This window comes from Corvus hawaiiensis, chromosome Z (genome assembly GCF_020740725.1).
Source record: "Corvus hawaiiensis isolate bCorHaw1 chromosome Z, bCorHaw1.pri.cur, whole genome shotgun sequence".
Classification (NCBI taxonomy): Eukaryota; Metazoa; Chordata; class Aves; order Passeriformes; family Corvidae; genus Corvus; species Corvus hawaiiensis.
In genome coordinates, this window is record NC_063255.1 from 41,777,461 (window position 1) to 41,798,000 (window position 20,540).

The window sequence follows — 20,540 nt, forward strand, 5'->3', positions numbered from 1 at the left end:
CTTTTGCTATGAACTTATAGCTTTTTTCCCTGGCTTAATACAGTTTCATTATACATTGCACTTGCAAGCTGATTTTGTTGCAAAGAATTTTGTGCAGTCAGTGTAAGTCTAAATAACCACTGTAAAAACAGGGTATCTAGAAATATAAACAAGTTTGACTGCAATGCTGGCTTTCAAATGCCTGTAAGAATTTGCTATGTAGGTGGCCTGTAAAGACTCCGGTCTTTGTGAATTGTTTCCATATCTACAGCTTTACTGATTGAGGGTTTGTTTGGTTTTATTTTGTTTTTGTGTTTTACTTTAATGGGACCTGAAACAATCTGGATATTGATTTGAGAACAGACCCAACACCTCTTAAGAGTCAGTAACCAATCTTTCCACCAGCACTCATGACAAGGATCAGGTCCAGACAGTCAGCATGTGCATACAATCTGATCTGCTGCAATCACTGCCTTTTCCTGTCAGCCATTTGTTAAACGCATTTGTTGACTTTTACGGTACCCATGAGAAGGACCTATAAGAGAATTCAAAAGATCTACATATGTCTGTAAAATAACTTGTATGTACAAGATTCCATAAGTTTGGAGCTGTAGATGCAAAATGCTTTGAAACAGGAAATCGCAGTGTCTTCGTATGTATGCCATCTAGCAAAAACAGCCCTAATCAGTTCTATGGCATTGAGATGCTAATGGAATACAAAATATAATAAATAACATGAAAGAACTTTTGACTTCTATGTCTGCTGTCAACAAGATAAAGAAATCCTATTTCCAAACCCAGAGAAGTTCCAAATCCCTAACTTTGAACGGAAATGCGTAAAAACCAATTTTCAGGAGATCTTTTTTCTCCCGTCCAATCATTTCTTTATTTCTGCAGTTTATGCTCCCCAGCAAAGGTGGCGAATTGCTCAAACATTTGCTAGAATGAGTTGTCAGTATTAAACTCCACTACACAAAAAGTTCCCTCACTGGAAAAGAGGTCAGATGTTTAATTCATTCTCCTCTAGAGAAGGTTAAAAAACACACATTTATCAAATAAGAAACTCTCATTTACACTATCATGCACTAGCTGACTAATCTCTTGCTAATCTTGGCCTAAGTGCTAGAGTTCAAGGCACAGAACCGATAGCAGCCTTCCAGTACCTAGAGGAGGCCTATGAGAGAGCTGTAAAGGGCCTTTGACGAGCATGTAGTGATAGGACAAAGGGAAATGGCCTTAAACTGAAAACATGGCAGGTTTAGTTTAGACATTATGATAAATTCTTTACTGTGAGGATGGTGAGACACTGGAACAGGGAGGTTGAGGATGCCTATCCCTGGCAGTGTCCAAGGCCAGGGGGGATAGGGCTTTGAGTAACCTAATCTAGTGGAAAGTGTCCCTGCCCATGGCAGGGTGGGGTGGAACCACACGATATTTAAGGTTCCCTCCAACCCAAACCATTTTATGATTCTATGCTTACACCCTCACAGAAAGCTCATTTACTCTTTTGTGTTTGAGATGCTGACACAATGGCTCTGGACAGAAGTCCAAGTAAGCAGCCTGATGGAATCATCAAAACGGCTGTACATCAACTGCATTTGTAGCTCCAGCTTGAATCAGCCCAGGTTAACAAAAAAACCTGTTTTTTCCACTCACACTCCTTTTCCTAATACACGTTCATGACACAGCCATCATCCCAAAAAGTAAACCCGAAAGGTTTGAGACCAGACAGAAAGGAAGACACAACCCACAAACCCATTCATACTCACAGACACCGTCCCTGTGAAGTATAGGATTGCCTGCATGTGCAAAAACTGCAGTGTGGAAAGTCAAGAAAATAATGCACGACTGGCAGTCAAGACCGTAACCTACAAAGGCTCTGTATACCAAACATGAGACAGAAGATTCAAGGCCAGGTTAAGAAAAATCCTGATGCACTCAAGCATGCAATTAAAGCAAGTCACACAGAATACACATCTGTTTTAAGATTGATAGGAGAAATTATACAGACCATTCTTACAACAAAACAAATTATCTACCTACCTGTTTATGCATCTCTATATTCAGCCCATAGGACATCTCGTAATACTAAGAAAAAAGAAAATTACTCTGTTAGACCTTGCAATTGTGGAAACTACTTTGAAATTCCCTATGACTGAAACATCACCTGTACAAAGACATACAGACTTACGCACATTTATTTGCCTTGAAGAGTTCCTGGAATTGCAAAGAAAGCATTTCATAAAAAACTTTTTTTTTTGCTTTATCTACATTGTTTCGTGTCACATTTACAAAGAACAGCTGTCAAACAAGGCCAAAACAGACCAAAAAAAAAAAAAAATCACAAGCGGAGTCAAGGATTAGAAGCAGAAAACGATCAAGATTTTATTCACTAGCACAGATAGAACATGCCAAAAAAACACCCAAAGCGGTTCAAGCATATAAACACATAAATCAGTAATGTCTAACAGACTAATGATTCAATATTTTAAATTTTACAAAAGAACACACAAAAAAAATTCCTGCAATTAAACTGCAAGGATAAAAAAAAAGAAACAGCACAGAAATTCAGGGCCAGAGCAGATACACCAATCTATGTAGGTCCTGCTGTGCCCGAGTACTGCAGGAAACTCTGCTCAGTGTGTAACGTTAATACCAAACAATCTCCAAGACTTAGGCATATCAGGCATTAAAATGACAACTGCGAGCCTTACCGTTTGCTGGTGCTCTTGCTTAAGATTTTTTCAAGGTTATTTACTCTTTTTGTGTATACAAGAGTATTACTTGTCATGTGCATATGGAAAACAGCTAATCCTTCAGAGGTGTACAACAGAAGAGATAGGAAGAGATCCTCTACAGTTATCATGATCCATCACACAATTATGTATTTAGACATGTCTTCCTATGCACATTATTTAACCAGACAGACCACAACAACTGAGGAAATTCCTTTCACTGAGATCCCTGACATTCTCAGTTTAATGAAACAATGATTCAGCTGCCTAAGAGCAACAGCTCTTCTAGGAAGAAGGCACTGGATTTGCATGAGCTTGTGTACAATTTTGTCTTACTTACATCATAGAAAAAAATACTATCCTGAACCATTTTACAGATATGACCATTGGGACAAGTCAGCAAAAGTGAAAACATCATCCCCAGGTACACTACGGAAGTTGCACACAGCTTGAAAGGGCTGACAAGTGATTTGCTAGCATTTGGAAGAAACATCCTCAACTGCTTAAAAGGTTAAAAAGCCAGTTTCACAAGGATACTGACTGCTGCAAACAAGTTAAAACACCCCAGAAACTAAAGATTTATAATGGAAGCACTGATGGAACCTCAACAACAGCAGCGCTACTACAATCTTCCTGCTTGCCTCCAGCAATCCAAATGTATGTCAGTCTCAGTATACCAGGCTAATAGACATTTCGAATTTGTTATGCAGCTTGCTTACCATGACATAATGTCGCTGCATCTCTGTCTTCTCACTGGCCAGTTTTTCACATTCTAGCTTTAAACTGTTTAAGAGACAAAAAGGAAAAAGCATGGGTACTTCATCACACTAAAGTGGCATTCTCCTGAGCACCGGCTGCTCCCTTTTCAAACATTTCTACACCACACAAATACAAATGTGTATTCCAGCTCTTGCTTGGGAGTTTAGGGTGGGGGTTTGCACTTTTCCATTATCAAGGGATACTGTGCAACATCCTCATCTCCTAAAAGAACTGCATACATACATGTGGTGTACACAGAAAATTATTTTTCTGACAAAAAAAATAAACACCGACACTGGTTCACAGAAGAAGCACACAGGGGTTCGTTCATATCTTTAACAGTTAAGCTTAAGAAGCTACAAACAAAAATGTAATTTGGGTTTCAGAGTTTTTATTTAGGAGTTTTAGAAACATCTCTTTCTTTTACTCAACCCACAGAAGAATCAAATGCATATCACTGCGTCAAGAAGCAAAACTTGTGGATTTTAATTTTTGCTCTTTGCTATTACTGACGATCGAACTGCAAGTAAAATACTGCACGTGATTTAAGGAATACTGTGGTAAATACTAAGACCTCCAGTGTTTATTTTGTTTTCAGAAGCCCGCTAAACAATCCTGCCAGAAGTCACTTGTCACTTTGAGGACACAGCGCTGTTCCACCTAAGGATAATGAAATAGCTCGCCGCCTCACTTCCAGGTTATCAGCACTTGACATGTCAATGAAAGGCGCGAGGGGGCCGAGCCAAGACAAGCCTGTCCTGAGCGGCATTTCGAAGAAAATCAGAGGACGAGCCCAGCCAGACACATATTTTTCTATCAACACCCTCCCTCCCCCACTCCGCACGCAAAAGTAAACAAAAAGACCAAAAGAAACAAAAGAGAAAAAAAAAAAAAAAAAAAAGAACAACCACACAACGGAACGCGGGGAAAACAAGAAAATCCGCTCGCACCGCCCGGTTCGGGGCCCAGAGGAGCCCTTCGCCCGAAGGTCGGGAGAGGAGCGGGATGTGGAAGAGCCGGCGAGGAGCGCCTGGCTGGTGTGGGTCCGCCCCGGTCCCGGATCCCGCCAGGGGTCCCGCGCCCCCGCCCCGCCGTCCCTCCAGGCGCGGCACTGAAAGCGGAGAGAGGAGAGACCGCGCGGGGCTCGGGGAAAGTAGGCAGTTTTACCTGTGGTACTGAGCCTGCAAAAACTGAAACTCCTCCTTAATCCGATCGCAGGACTCTGAAATGGTGAATTTAAAGGGCTGCGCTGGCTGGTGAGGAGCCTGCAAGCAAGGAACAGCAGGTCTTTTAATCGCCCCCTCTCGCCCGGTCACTACCTCCCGCCCGCCGCCGTCCCCCGCCGCGGCCCTCGCACCCGGGCTCCGCCGAGGCGCAGCCCCCCACGTCCCCGCTCGTCCGCTGGAGACGGCGAGATGCCCCAAGCACCCCGAGATGCTGCCCCGACGTGTACACCGGCGGTGCGGGACCGCCGCTGGAGGAGGTGTTGCCCGCTCGGACCCTCTGTACCGGCCGCAGCCGCGGGACGCGGGGCTGGCGCCCGGACCGCCGCGCACCACGCGAGGGCAACTCGAACAAGCCAACCCCGACCCGGAGAGGCGGAGGCGGCGCGGCGGACAACAATAAGAAAATGGCTACAACTCCGCGGTGCCCGCACCGGAGCGCTGCCCGCGGGGCCGCCGCCGCCACTCACCGGGTGCCGGGTCTGCGGGTACATCTTGCTCAGGTCGCGGATCATCCACGCCGCTTCGGGGGGCGCTGGCGGCGGGAGCGGCGGGGATCAGGGCTGCAGGCGCGGCGGCGGAGACGGCGGGCAGGGACGCCCCGGCCCCGCCGCCCCAGGGCTGGCGGGGCACCGCCGGCAGCAGCGAGGCGCGACGGCGGCGGCGTCCGCAACGCTCGGGGGCCGCTGCCACATCCCCCGGGGGCGGTCAGCGGGCGACGCCGGTCGGTTCTCCCGAGCGCCGCCGCCGCTCCACGGGCTCCGGCGGGCTGCGAGCCCCGTGCGGCAGAGGGCGAGATGGAGGAGGGCGGGGAAAGCCCCTCCGCCGGCGCCGGCGCGCGCTCCACCGGAGATTCCCCCCGCCGGCAGTTTTCCTCCCCTCCTGAAAACTTTTACTGCTGCTGCCTGCGGCTCTCCCGACGCCGGGCGGAGCGGGGCGCAGAAACCCGGCGGGGATGGCGGCTGCGGCGGGCGGGAGGCTGCTCCGCTGCCGCGGCGGGGGTGCGTGCGGTGCGGTGCCCTTTTGTGCGGCGGTCCGGTCCTCGCTGCTACTGCCCGCACCGCATCTCCCCCGCTAGCGCTGCTCGACCGCCTTTTTTTTTTTTTCAATTAGAAAAAAAATTTAGAAGAGCGATAAAGATTAAAAAATACGGTACGGTCCGGGCAGCTTTATTTATATATATTTTTTTTTTTTTTTTTTTTTCCTCTCTTTTATCCCTCCTCGCCTTTCGAAACTCCGGGAAGTGGCGGTGGTGGCGGCGGCAACGCGCGGAGCGGAGCCCCGTGCTCGGCTCGTCGGCGCGGCGCGGTCCGGTCCGGCCCAGCCCAGCCGTGTCCTGCCCAGCCCGGTCCAGCCCAACCGCCGCTCCGCGCCGCTCCCACAGCACGCTCTGCTGAGGTGACTCCTTTGACCAAATTTAGCAACGGCTCGTCATTAACATTCTGATACATATTCACAGTAGCCGGAAGGCCGCCGCTACGGAGCACCCTGGGAGTCCGAGTCTTTTCGATGCCGGACTGCCCGCATGCAGCCGCTCCGGGGACTACTTCTCCCATCAGGCACCGCGACACCGTCGGCCGCTCCCCCCGCCTCCCACCCATGAAGGGCGGCGGCCGCGACCAATGGGCGGCGGGCTGCCATTAATCGCCGCTCGGCACCAATGCCCATCACTGCGCCGCAGACAAATGGGCGCGCGGGCCCGGGCAGAGGGGCGGCCCCGGACTCGCCCCCACGTGGGGTCCTGACGCGCCTCGGGCCAGCAACCAATCAGGCAGCTCCCCGCCGCCTCCCCGCCCCCCGCTCTCCCGCCGCCCGAGGCGGGGCCCGCAGATCGCCGGCGTTCCGCGGCGCCGGCGTTCGAACAGGGGAAACATTTGTTCAGCCGTCAATCAAAGTAACGTGGGGCCGGTGTCGGCTGTCGCCGCCGCCGCTGCTCTCACGGCCTCCTCCTCCTCCGCGCGGGGCGGTGGCGCGGCGGGAGCGGGGGGCGGTAGGGGTCTCCGCCTCGCGTCCCGCCCGCGGGCACGGCCGGAGACGGGCGCTAATGAGGGGCAACGTCACCTTAAAAAGGCGGGTGCGGCGTCGCCGGTGTCCCCGTGGGTTCGCGGCCCCGTCGCAGGGTTCGCGGCGGGGCCGGGCGGGGAATTGCCCCTGCACTGCCCGCCACGAGGGCGGGGCTCTCCCGCTTGCCCTCAGCTCCGTAGGCCGCGCCGGGCCGGGGCCGCGCGCCTTTCCCAACGCCCGTGCTCGCGCGCGTGCACCCGGGAGGCGCCAAGGCGGGACCGCTGGGGCGGCCCTGGCTGCCCGACGGCTCCCCCCGTTCCCAGTGCCGCTGGGCAGGCGGAGCGGTGCACTGCTACAGTCGCCGAGTGCGACGTGATTTAAGTTTTGTTGTTTCTTTTTTTTTTTTTTTTTTCCTGGCTTTGCTGAAGGAGCTCCGCCTTTACTCGAAGAAGCGGTGGTAGGGGCAGGGTGTTCTCCACTCGCAAGAGGAACGTTTGAAGACTTGGTCGTTAAATGCTCCATTGTAATGCCACGTTTGTGTTCGATGGGGCATTTTGTCCCGGCTTCACAGGGCGGCTGTGCCCTCTGAGTACTGCACGTTTTGGAACGTACAGTAAATACACCTGGGAGCGACCTAAGCAGAGGAAAGGACAGGAACTACAGCCTTGTCTCTCAAGCAGCTAAAGCTGCAGCAGCCGCCGCTCCTGCGTTTTGCAGACTGGGGAGCAGGCTTCAGAAAGTACCTTCCCAGGCCTGAGTGTCGCATGCTTTCTGCAGAGCTGTCATTGAGGAGCTGGAACGTGAACACCTGGTTCCACACACCCTCCCTCCCCCCAAAAAAAACCCCAATTCTGCACATAGTGGTGCTGTGTCCTGGAAAGACCCCAGAACAATTTTTCTGCAGAGCCCCGTTCTAGACAATGCTGTGCAGTGACGCACACATGAGGGATAGGCTCATAGATTGGCGTGTTTTTTTCCTTCTCTGTGTCTGTCATGCTTAGATTTGCCTTCAAGCAGTTTGTATTCCTGATGAGCTGCAGTTTAAACCTGCATGCAAAATAGATGTGGTTTAGTCATGTCATTTTTGATGCTTGTATACCAAATCTATAGTCTCAAAACATACACTCAGCAGTTAATACCCTAACGATGGTAGCTAAATTATGTATACTTACGGGCTTGGTTGTAAATTCTCTTTGCTGTCTACAGATCCCTGCCTAAGGCCTGCAGCTACTGAGCACCTTGAGGCCTTGATGAGACATGACACCCAGGTTTTACCATTGAGGTTTTGCCTTGCTTAAGTAACCTTCAAGGATTGATCCAGTGAAACGGTCGTGGTGGTGGTGATGATGGAGGTGGTAATGACATCCATCTTCTGCCACTGCCTAGGACTCAGCTGCAAGAGGCACACAGTGGAAATTCCACCTTTTTCTGGAGTTTGTAACTAAAATCTGCTCCCCTATGGTGAGTGCTGTGACCACTAGCATCTGGAGAAGTTTGTCACAACAGATTCTTAATTGTTTTGAAGAAAGATTTTGCCTGAAATGACAAGTGTAAAATGGGCCAAAATATGTCCATCCTTCTCCCCTTCTGTTTTTATACGGCCAAAAATATCTACATGGTTTTTATTGCAATACTTAGCTTCCAGCCTACTTGCATGTCTAGTTTCTGCTGTAATTTTTGTATTTACCCAGGTCATAATCAGATTTCCATAGGGATTTAGACCTCTAAATATTGTTTAAAGATTTTGTGATAAAACACCTGCCTAATTATGAAAACACTGCTTCTCGTGTGTCTAAATCTTCCAGCACCAAAAAGGCTTTTAAAAAATCGATCATGAGCACCCCTCACTAGACAGAGGAGCACTTCCAACTCCTCTGAAATAGAGGACATTCACCATATGCCTGGACCAAGTCTTGACATTCAGAACTATGGCTGCCAAATCTACAAATGCTTAAGTGGCTGTCACCAAGAGTGTGAAAGCTGTGCAGGAACAGAACAGAACTATTCACTCTGCAGAGCTGTAAGCATCTCTGGAAACCTGATGGGTGTGCACAGTGGATATTACCATCAAATCCACAAAGTGGAGAAGGATAAGTCCAGTTATAAAATAAAGAGTATGTCTGAAGAAATTGAATTCTGAAAATAACAGCAGGATTCATTGTTCCCTGTCGCCCTGCATGAGTTTGGCATTATGTACAGAGCTCCAAACATACAGGTGTTCAATACCTTAGAAGGCAAAAGCATACAGCTTTTTGGTCAAAGCAGTCTCTGGTCTTCTTGTGCCGGTCAGTTTACCAGCAATGTTCATCGAAGCTTCGCCAATATTTACTCTTGCTTGCCCATTGGTCTTCAGTGAATTTGTGTAGCTAAAAGTAAGGCAGAGCTTGGTTTGCAAAGCTTTAGCAAGACATATATATCCATATACTTAACTCTTCATGTAACTAATCACTTGTCTATTTTTGTGCAGTTTTGCAGCATTCTGGCAAGATCCATGCAACCCAGAAGTTTAAGAGAAAGTGTGCTATAACTTGCCACTTTTAAATTATGTGAATTAAGATCAGAATGTCATTGTCATTCTGTTTTCCTGTCTTCTGTCACTTCTGACACAGCTTTGATGGATCTTTAAATATGGGCTGTTTTGTATTTAAAGTTCCTTGTTTTTTCCTTCTTTTATAAAAAATCTTTTGTGCTAGGTTATATAACCTGTACCATTATCTAGCAAGTGGAGAAGCTAGCTTTTAAATGTTTTACACATATTGCTAAAGATTTTTCATAAATGAATCGATTGCAAGAAATATTTAGGCAGTTTTGTACACACAGTAAGTGTGCTGAGTTTTGTCTGGTGTAGAAATATCCTTATAAAATGTTTCAGAGGCGCCAGAGGTTGCAAAACATCACATCCATTCTTTTGTCAAGAAAGGCAGCCGGTTATTTCAGTCCTGATAGTTCAGAACTAGCCTGCTTTTGTTTACATTCAAAATTTAGAGTCTGAAGTGAACAGAACAGTGTGTGCTTATATATATACTTTACAGGATAAGTGAAAGAAACTCTCTCTTTTCCACCTAAGATTTTCTACTCCACTTTCAGACTCTTGTGATTTTTTTTTTTTTTTACTGTCACATCATAACCTTAGTACAGATATTTATCAGTGCTAAAGGACCTTTAAGAAAGGATCCAATCCTGAGGCTGTTTTATATGTAACCCCACATATTCCCTGTCTGGAATGACTGTAGCTGAAGACCAAGACAGTTGTGCCTAGCACTGCAGCTTATTACAGTTTATTTTGGGACCAAGTTACAAGGTCACCATACTTTGTCAGCTGTATACTCACACACACACATACACAAGGCACACACGCAGGCACACAGACTCACAAAAATAAAGTGTTAAACTGATAATCAGTTCAGAATGCTCCACAGTAAATCTTTTATCTGTACACATATTTAACTTCACTGTGTAACAAGTGCTCTTCTTCATCTTCAGGAAGATAAACTCAGTGAGGTTGTTAGTTGAATTGAAGCTAAGTTCTCGCTGCTTAAAAATTTTAATTATGGTATTAAGTCAGGTTCTACTGGTAGAAGAATGTAACAGCATGACACACATTTTATGATCTGGTGTTTTACAAGTGCTATCAAGTGACCCTGTCTCAGCAAGTTTTTAAAACACTCCCTACCTACAATTAGTCATTAGTGACCTTAGGGATATGTTGTTGCTGGTAAGAACATTAGGAGAATTTATGTATAATGTAATGATTTATATGCCAATTTATATGTAGCTCCCTTGCAAAACAGGAATTTTGCCTGTTCCAAACTATTTTTCATTGAAGTATTTACTTTTTTCTTTTACACTGTTAAAGTCACACTTTATTTAGTTCTTTTATAGGCATTGGTGATTTGGATTTATGATCTTACTTTATTTCTGCTTGATTCACCACATACAGAATTCTTGCAATGGTACAGTTCTGCTTACAAGAACTCCACGTGGGATGTGGCAGAAAAACCTGTGTTAAAGTACACTGACATTCTTCTCTGCAGGAAGAATAATAGTTCAGTTATCCTGTACTGGAAGCTGGTTGCAAACTTGCATGGTACAAAATGGCTTAGGCAGATATTTGAAATTAAAGTAATATTTCCTAGTCAGTTCTTCTTTCTGCATTAAAATCTGTGAACTAGCAGTAACGAATATTTTTATCCATGGCAAAACCACAACAAATTCTTTGGGAGGAAAACTTTAAATCTCTTAGAGAAGTCTTATAAAGTCCTATGTCATCATTAAGTTGTGTTTAAGCCTTTTTTTCATGTTCGATATGTGAATGCTACCTAGTCAAGCGACTTAAGTCCTGAGGCCCACCTGCAACATTTGCTAAGTGCATATTTAGGCCATTTATTCCTCATTTTGTGGTAATACTCTTAGTTGCTATAAGCATGAAATTAATGCAATAAGGCTTGAACTGAAAAAACTGGACCTGAACAAAGCATTTTCTTATGGTTATACCTTATAGCCAGTGGCTAGATTACAAATTATACCCCTGATAAGACAACAATGTTTCTTAGTGCATTTCTTCATAGGAAGCACCTTAGTCTCAGTAACTTAAAATCCACCACTTGATTTGCAACATCAGACACAAAATTTTCTTAACTTCCAGAAAATTAGTCAGGTGGTTTCATCAGGAAATATATGGGCTGGTCTAAGTGCTAAAATCCAAAGTTATAACAAGGAAGAGGTCAACCACTCACAAAACACAGCCTCCCTTACACTGACCCCCAGTATAAGAACAAGGATTTCCTTATCAGGAGTGATAACTGTAAAACATGTGGTAAAACACATGGCTTATCATTCTACCTTGCCTTTTAATCTCTCTAACCAGGTTTCAGTGCTTGCTGCAATGTTAGGAGTTTGCTAACTGTATTAGAAGATGAGGAGAATGGGCTTAGCATTCCTTCCTGCTACTCAAGATGCAGTCTGTGGCCCCGAAGGTAAAGAAAGTTCTCGCAGCCCTTGCAATACTATTAACAAATGTCACTAATTAGTCTCTGGCACATATTACTAAATAAATCCAATTCTTTAACTCTTTCACATTTTCTTAGGTGCAATAAATACCATTCCACATTTTTCAAAACTTTAGCTTTTCAAAAGTAAATACTAAATTGAAAAGGGGATTTTTGTCATATAATTTTGGTGAAAGAGAAACCACCACTGTTTGGAACTTAACATTTTTGAATTATTTATATTTTGACATGCAAGAGAACTATACAAACCAATTTAATTCTACAAATTCAAAGTGCTTTAAGTAGGATGAGGAAAGGGTACTTTGTACTTAAGGGTAAGAAGCCAAAAGAAAGAAAAATAATTTTAAATGGATATAGTATGTCTTTAGCTTAATGTTCTTTATAGTGACCATTAACATTAACTTTGGCAAAACTAAGTAAACTGAGCAGCACAAAAACATTATCTAATACAAAACCTCAAAAACTATTTTTAACTTATTTTCAGAGTGTAATTAAGATTTCGTACTTCTTTGTTTCTCATCCTATACTGCAAATTTCCTAGTTGCTCTGGAAAGGTGAAGACACCATTTCTCTTTTAATTTTTAATTATATATCAAAATTGAATTGCATGCTGTCATTGTACTGCAGACTCTGCCAGCACAGCAATCAGGAGTTTAGATCTATGCATTGTGAAGCACCTTTTTTTCCTTCAGACCTTCCTTAGGAGCATCATTCAGAAGTAAGATGTACACACCTCTTATAGTAGCTACGGAATTACTGTATGATAAAGATAAATGTGTTTAGCAGAGACTGAATCCAGCAAATAGCGGCTGTACATACATTTTTTTCTCTTCCAAACCCATGGAAAACTCTAATTCTATGGCAGTGTGTTTTCATCTGATGAACAACCAGGATTATTTTCTAAACAACCTTTTGGTTCCTAAGGAATGTAACGAAGAACTCCTCTCCAGTTATTATTCAGAATGGAAATAGTGGAGATGATGTGCTTCAAGTAAGTTTATTAGTTGCCTGTAAGCTTCCCATCTTACACTGCACAACAGTCCAGGAAGTTTTGAATTTTTAGTGTATTTCAGCATTGAAATTTTTGAACAGTATACAGATTTTGAGACTCACTGAACGCATTCTGCTTCTATTTCTGTCTTTAATGGATTAATCTAGAGTGATCCTGTATGGACAGGGTCATATCCATGACCTGGATGTAGACATATCCATGGAGTCATTTCTTCAGAAAATGGTCACCATTAGGGTTTTGTGGGTTATGTGACTATTTTGCAGTGATGTGAGAAATATTGCCAAGACATCAGATTACGTCAAAGCCATATATGAGGTTACCTTTTTGTTATTCCTGTTCACACCATTTTGGAGAGTTGACAGTTCCTCTCCTATGTTACAGCCTTGTCTTTCCTGACCTTGACACATTTTTGTTCCTGCCCCCAATACAAAAGAGAAGCCCAATGGGGTCTCCAGAGTATCTTCTGTGGGACGGAGAGCAGCTGTCACTCTCCTGGAGTGGAGAAGAGTGGGTTCTGGAAGTAGGAGACTCTGTTCTGTCTTCTATCTGTCTTTATAGTTAGGGTGACAGTCTGGTCTCCATGAAAACTGAACACAAACAATGCAGTTCTCTTCACTGAGTCCTGACAAATGGACATTCACAAACCATAACTAAAGAAAGTAATGAGGAAATGGTTGTTATTTGAAGGACTCCTGTTTGTATAGCTGGGTATACATGCAGTGATCGTCACTCCAGGTATCAGCCAGCCCTTTAACCCACACCTGTCTCAAAGGTAAACAATGACATTTTGTTCCTGATAACAAATCCTTTCAAAAGGGCAATCTCATGAACCTCTGTAAAGTTTACTTAAGGAAAAAATGAACGGAGATTTACTCCTTACTTGCTTGTAGCTCGATTGACTCCATCAGGTTACATAGCATTGCTTTGGATGAACACTGGTAGAAAAGAGAGAAAGGATACAACCCATAGGGTCAAACTGATTTGGGCTAAATTTTAGGGGCAATTAAATTGCTTATTTCCAGAATAACCTGCAAGATATATTGAGTTGAACTTGATGTGAGATGGCTGAAAACAAAACAGGGAGTAATTTACTAAACAAACTTTTTTAATGACTTTTTTTCCCTTTAAGTTTTAAAGCAGCACCTGCCATAACAGTGTCCCTACCAGAGAAAGGAGGCATAAAGCTGAAGATAGCAAATTCACAGTGCCCCCTTTAAGAACAAACAGTCACTTCTTGCAATCAAAACCATGCTAATATGTGGCCTGTTCAAATAAAAATTACTGGACTAGAGCCAAACACTAAAAAGTAATTAATAATAGATTTTTTCAGAACCCACTCATCCATCAAATGTGTCACTCCTCCATAACTTTATTGCCTCTTGTTGCATTAAAATTAAGAAATTTAGCAGAAAATAAACACTCTTGCTTTCCAGCTGGTCCTCAGAGTTCAGAAGGATTGGGTGGGACTGGGCTTAATTTCTGATTAGAACTAATTTGGCACTATTAAATCTGGTCACGTTCAGTAGGAAGTTCCATGACCACAGGTTCACAAATAATATGGTTTACCAATTCAATGCTATAGATCAGGTCATGTTCAATAAGAACTTGTGCAATCAGAGATTCATGAATAGTGCAATGAACCAATCTGGCATTATAGGTCTGGTGACATTATTCAAGAACCTTGGGAACAGAGATTCACGAATAGTGTAATTTATTGAAGCAACGGAAATACAGATTTGGAATTGCTGTTCACAAATGCATTAGCTGGGATAGAACTCTAACAGTAACAGTAACATTGTGTTAACCTGGGTAATAATAATTAGAAACTTACCAAGAAGGCATCCACCCTCAGAAGAAAAGGGAGGAGAGTAACCAGTCAACTGTCTCAAGTCTTTTTGGGTTTTCCTCCTAAGTGAAATTTCTACCCGTCTTAAATACAGTCCAATCTTATTCCCTTCCTCCTATGCTATATGTAGCAGATATAGAGAGTGAGTTGTGTAAAATAGTTATATGTGTCATAGCATGTAATTAATTAAGCTTGTTAGCATATGCTGGGTGTGCATTTTAGAATTTAAACAACCCTTAGTCAGACAAAAGTTATTTTTGTTTTGTTATGGTGTCCTTCAAACTTCCAGTCATAGAACTCTGCCATTCTGTGTCATTCTTCAAAGCCGAAACAGGACCATCCTCCTGTCTCCACGGGACTTCATCCTTCAGTCAATTCATCACTTCTTGATGTCAACTATGCAGATCTCCATCTGCAAAGATAACACAGAGACTACACAGTGTAGGCCTTACATAGTAAGACTTAGCCCTTCCTGGGCTCTTTGGTCATCATCCCACTTCCCTTCTAAAGAAAGATCTTTGAAATTCATTGTTTGCACTTAAAAACAAAGTTTCCTTGTCCTGGTTTATAATGATTGTCTTTTAGATTGGATTTGTTTTGCTATTTAATTGCATTCTGTTATGTCATGCATTTTCAGACAGTTGCTGGAAATTTCTGCTGCTCTTAAACAAAGAATCTTTTGTGCTGTACGATCGGCTTGCATTTTCCTTGGATTGTTTTGTGCTGGTGTCTTTTCACTGACTTCAGCAGTGGAGTATTGTAGTCATAACTTCACTAAGTAGACTGTAACAAACAGATATTCTTTGGCCCTTTCTCTATGCTGCATCTTATTAACTGATCTGTGGGAAACACTCTTTATGTTGTTAAGGCATATGTGCTAATATAAACAATAAATTAACCTTAATAGGAGGAAGCTTTGAGACTCCTAATACAGTAATCCAGCAGAAAACAGAGTTTATAAAAGTTGTATACCTACCAAATTCCATGGATATTTTTGTTTAAATGTTCTGTACTTATTTTCTCCACCAGCCTTTTACTGTTAGCTTTACCAGATACTATGAAAAATACTCTGTGATTTCTTAATATGAGATGGCAAGGGAGAGGTAAATACTGGATTCATTCAATTGCATTGATATATTTCTTTTTTCCTACAGTTAAAAGAACAACAGTGAACAATTGTAAGAAGATTATTACTCTGGATTAGAGGTCAGGGTGCACAGATCTATCGTACTAGTTTTATAGGGTCCACTAATGATAACTGTCAAATTACAGACTGCAGTCTAGTTAAGAGGTCAAGTACTGGGGTGCTAATTGATTCATACAGAAGCGCTTTGGATTCTAATGTTTAGAATGCTATTTCATATTTTAAAGTGTTAGAGCTCACAACTTGGTGTCATGAGAAGACTGCAGATTCTCATGACAATGCAGGAGTAGTAGCATTTTAAGCAGGAAGAGCCGATGGTGGAGGTGCAGTTCTGGTAACAGATAGTATCTAGAAGTACGCTTGAACAAAGACCATCCACATCCCCCTCCAATAAGATGCGCATTGTCTCTGGACCCTCGAGGGAGAAGTTTGTACTCCCACACTGTCTCCAGCACATTCTTTCACTTAGTGAAACCTATAAATTGATACTATGTTTCCAAGTGAAACTGTTCATTACCTACTTCCTCCCCAGAAATTAAAGGCCCAAAAAGAATTTTGGAGCTACTCCACCTAGGGCTGATTAGCTTAAATGCAATAGCCTCAGCCCAAAGTCTGATATGTCAAACAAGAATGTTTAAGTCTTTGAATCAAATAGCAAATCAAAGTGAGGACCAAATAAATGGGTAGTAAAAGCTTGATACCAGCTTTGCCACTCACTGTCTGGCTTTGGACAATTTATTTTCAGGTTTTTTAAGGAAGTGTGAAAATACTTGCTGTAATTGGCATTGGTACAGGACCATGGAGTCTGTAAATTATTTATTATATTTCAGAAAGAGGTCCAAGGTTAGCATATGTAAATTCAGGAACCCCTGCAAAGGCATGCAATTTGTGTGCCCCTTGGCTCTAACAGAGTTTCAGGGATTTCTTGGACATCAGCACTTGTTCTAGTTTCACAATAACTATAAATCTGAGAGTGTTTGAGAAGCAGCACTGGGAAACCCTGACCTGATAGTTGACGCTGAATCCATAAAATGCTTTAAGCATTTGCTTATCTTTGAGCCCATGAGTTGTGCTATTAATTCAGTGGAATTAATCACTAGATTAAAACTAAGTTCATCCTAAATGCTTTGCTGGACTTTTAGGAGATTGCTAGGTTTATCATTTAGGTATCTTTTTTAAACTTGCTGAGGTCAGATCTACTGATTTAAGAATTTACGATCCAGCTGAAAGTGGCAGACTTAGATTTCTGTGAAAGTCATTTTGGGACAAGATATCTCTCAATATTCAGAGGTACCATACCTATCCAGAAACTGATTAATTTCTGTTTAGTTATCTAAACTTTTCAAATTCTACTGTGTATGACTCATATTCTTGTAGCTCATATTATTCATTTTAGTTTTCCCAAAGGTAAAATCTATCATGCTATAAACCACCATGCCTCAGGCAACTGCAGTGAGGCTACTACATGTTATGTGTTTGAAGTTCTCCCTCCTGCTCAACACTACTTTTAACATCAGTTTTATCATTTGTAGTACAGTATACAAGAAATACATGTAAAAATATATGCTGCATCTTCCACTTACGGAGCAGCCTCAAATTAATTGCAAGGAGCCTGTTGGAGATAATAGGCACTACTGAATAGTGCATATTGCCTTGTAGTATTGGGTTTATAGTCTGGGTTTTAAAGTTGAAAAATAAGTCTTTCACTTTAAAGTAGATTATTAAAGTGCTTATTTCCATAAAAACAAACCTCTGCATAGCCATGAGATTTCAAGGTGTAATTTAAAGCAGTATAAGGTAAGAAGTATGGGTTTTTGGGTAGGAACAATCCTCTGGAGTTTTACCTAACACCATTTCAAGCAGTGGTCTGAAATTTACTGTCACGGGTCAATATTCAAAAGATGAGTGGTTCATTTGTACTACAGGTTACTTTATTTCTTATTGAATGGGCAAAGGATGAACAGCTGTGATACAGGAATATTTTTACTGGAAAGTTGAGGATTCTTTTTATTAACATGTTAAAATATTGATCACTCAGTATGCTGTAGACAATTTCTCATTTTTTCTGATTAGCTTATGGGAATATGTTATTTACATTCGATATGACAGTTTAGATTTTTAGAAATGTGCAGTATGGTCACCATGAATCAAAATTTGTTTCAGTCTTTTGGGATAAAGAGTTTTACTATTATCCTAAGCAATAGAACAACAGTTTTAACAGAATAGATGTTTTTCCCCAATAGCAATCTCATTTGAATGTTTTCATTTATCAAAGCATTTCTTGTTTACTTAAGAAACACATTTTCCGCTCCCTAGAGAAGTCCATTATGTACTCAGTAAAGACTGAACATCAGAAAAAATGTACCCAGTGACAGAGTAAAATTCAGGAAAAACTGGTCTGATTTTGTTTTGGTAGATACACATGTTGTCGAATGTTAGTGATATAAAATTTTTTGCCTACATTAACACAATTCCTTTTGTGGTCATCTGAATAACATACCTTTTAACTGAAGTCTAGCATTCAAAGATGCCACTGCTGTGTATTGTAGTATTAAGATCTAAGATATTTAAGCTGAAAAGAAGTTGTTGAACTTTAGAGAACCATTACACTTTTCACCAGTGAAACTACCTGAGAAGTTACATATGACTAAGCTGGAATTAGGGCATTTTCTTAATAGTTAATTTGATAAAATCCAGATAGTTTATGTATGACTTAAGCTTTGCCTGAGTGGAAAATGGCATTGTTCATTAATGAGCAGCAAATCTACACAACAGCTTAGGACAGGGATTGAAAAATTCTTTATCTATATGAAATTACAGTAGAAATCCAGAGAGCTAAAATCAAATTATTAGAACTGGAACATTGCCAGGATCCTTGGGTTAACTTCTCTCTTCTTTTCAGAAGCTATATATTAGATCCCATTTCTTGTCTGTCTGTACTGTACATTTTCTCTATTTTTTAGAAAAAAATTCTGATTTTTTTTCTCTTTTTTATTTTTTAAGAGAATGACAATTTCTGTGGCTGGACATATATGTGTAAAGACATATAGGTATGTTTGGTCTTCAGTATTTAAGCAACTTGTATTTAAACAGTGCTTCTAGTTTAAAAATACTGTCACTGCGAAGTTTCCAGGGCTCTAGTAGGCAAGCTGAAATGAGCAGATACAGTCAAGAATAACATAGTTCTATATCACCTGTAAAAACATAGCATGAAGTCCTTTACCCTGTCAGGTTCCCAGTAAAACTCTTGTTGACTTGGTGAAGGGAGGATTTCAGCATGACATTGTTGGTGCTTATAATTTTAGCACCAACCTTGCAGTACTTGGTATTTTTATTATATTCTCAGCTCCAAGTCTTGTTTGTCATTAAACTCTCAACTTCATTTTTAAAAATCTGGGCTAGCACCAATCTATAAAATAGTGTTGGTCCCAGATCCTACGAAAAGGTTTCATGCCCTGTGATGATGTATTTGAGCATTATGTTTTTAGACAGGCACACCTTGTATCTTGCTCCTCTGTTGCTCTCTGAGTCCATGATCAATTAGCTGAGCACTTGCACAGCTGAAGCAGGAGGTGCCTCTGCTCTCAGCTTGCTGTGGCCATGGTATACACACACACATTCTCTGTCTGCTCATAGTTGCCCTGGATACACTAAGCAGTACCTCTGTAGTGGCAGATCTAGAGAAGCTGACGTGCATTCCACACAAACTTGAAACTTTCTGAAGTAAATGAGCTGTAAATTACTAAGAGAAGCAATATTTAGGACAGTTTAGGCATTTGACACTATTTTTTTTAGATAGTTTGGTCATATTGGCTGTTGTGAACATCAACATGGCCAAAACACATCTCCATTGTTGGCACAGAGGCAGTCACCTTGCTAACCAGAACTGGAAATAAAAGGGCACATAGTACAAATTCAGATCTGGTAATGCTTTGGAAGAGTGCTGAACTGCACTGAGTACAGTTACAAGTGGGGGTTGGTGTGAAAGAAAGATCTCAAGGCTCATGATCCCTTCCTTTAATCTTCTCCACATGCTGGAGTCTAGGGAACACATTCAGAGCTGTGGATCTGCCAAAGTGTCTACAATTTTTTTATAGAGCAACCTTTGATTCTCTAGTTGCAGAAAAGAAGTTTCCACACAACCTTCCTTCTCTGAAGGAGGAAGATCACAGGGCATCTAAAAAGAATCTGAATGGTGCATTTCAACAAAGGCTCCAAGAAATGCTCATTATTTCAGCACTAGTAGGTAACTTTTGGCCGAAGTAATGATTTTTCAGTGTTTAACATGTGAAATATGGAAAGTACCCCTCATGAGGCTGTTCCTTCTCTCTGAACTGAAGGTGTAGGTGTTCCAGTGCAAATTTGCTATAGTGAGTATAATCAGCATCCTTAAAAGGTTTTCCGTCTAAGTACAAGCTGTCTTATGATATTTCATGGGATCAGGAAAACATTGATAGAATATGTCTGGTGGCTTTATGCTATTGCATCAAACTCTGCTTTTGGCAGTAGTGAGTACCAGGAGATTTTGCACCATTACTGTAAGTCCCTTTAAAAAATGAAAGTTCCTTTCTATTGGGACTATTTTGGTGCCCAGCCAGAAAAACACAAGTCTATATAATAATGTTTACCCCTAGCTAGTAATGAAAGCTCAGAGTATATACAGGAATGTCATTACAAGCTCAATTCACTAACCCAAAAGTAGCTGCTTCCATTTAATCCAGATATCTGTGTATGTATTTTTCCTTCTGTGACAACTGAGAATATCTCCCTGGAGTGCAATCAGGTTCCTACCATTGATATGCATCTCTGAAAGGTCCTGAAGCTTTTAG

At 42.3% G+C, this 20,540-nt stretch overlaps 1 protein-coding gene and 1 long non-coding RNA gene across 4 annotated transcripts in view; one reads left to right on the top strand and one right to left on the bottom strand.

Moving 5' to 3' along the window:
• LOC125319955 (transducin-like enhancer protein 4) overlaps positions 1–5,302 on the bottom strand; it is a 98,359-nt gene extending 93,057 nt beyond the window's left edge. For 2 of the 3 annotated variants that reach the window (XM_048291788.1, XM_048291787.1), the window contains exons 1-4: positions 5,167–5,301; positions 4,641–4,738; positions 3,434–3,497; positions 2,023–2,067 (exon numbers count right to left, since the gene is read on the bottom strand). In XM_048291788.1, the coding sequence (XP_048147745.1) occupies positions 2,023–2,067; positions 3,434–3,497; positions 4,641–4,738; positions 5,167–5,211 (252 nt within the window). In that variant the 5' untranslated portion in view covers positions 5,212–5,301. Of the gene's footprint in view, positions 1–2,022; positions 2,068–3,433; positions 3,498–4,640; positions 4,739–5,166 lie in introns of all 3 variants that reach the window. The other variant, XM_048291789.1, reaches the window with a different exon arrangement.
• A 1,207-nt stretch (positions 5,303–6,509) lies between these two features.
• LOC125320140 lies at positions 6,510–9,349 on the top strand. The gene is made up of 2 exons (XR_007201020.1): positions 6,510–6,590; positions 7,907–9,349. It is a non-coding gene; the product is annotated as an uncharacterized LOC125320140 (long non-coding RNA).
• Positions 9,350–20,540: the final 11,191 nt, after the last annotated feature.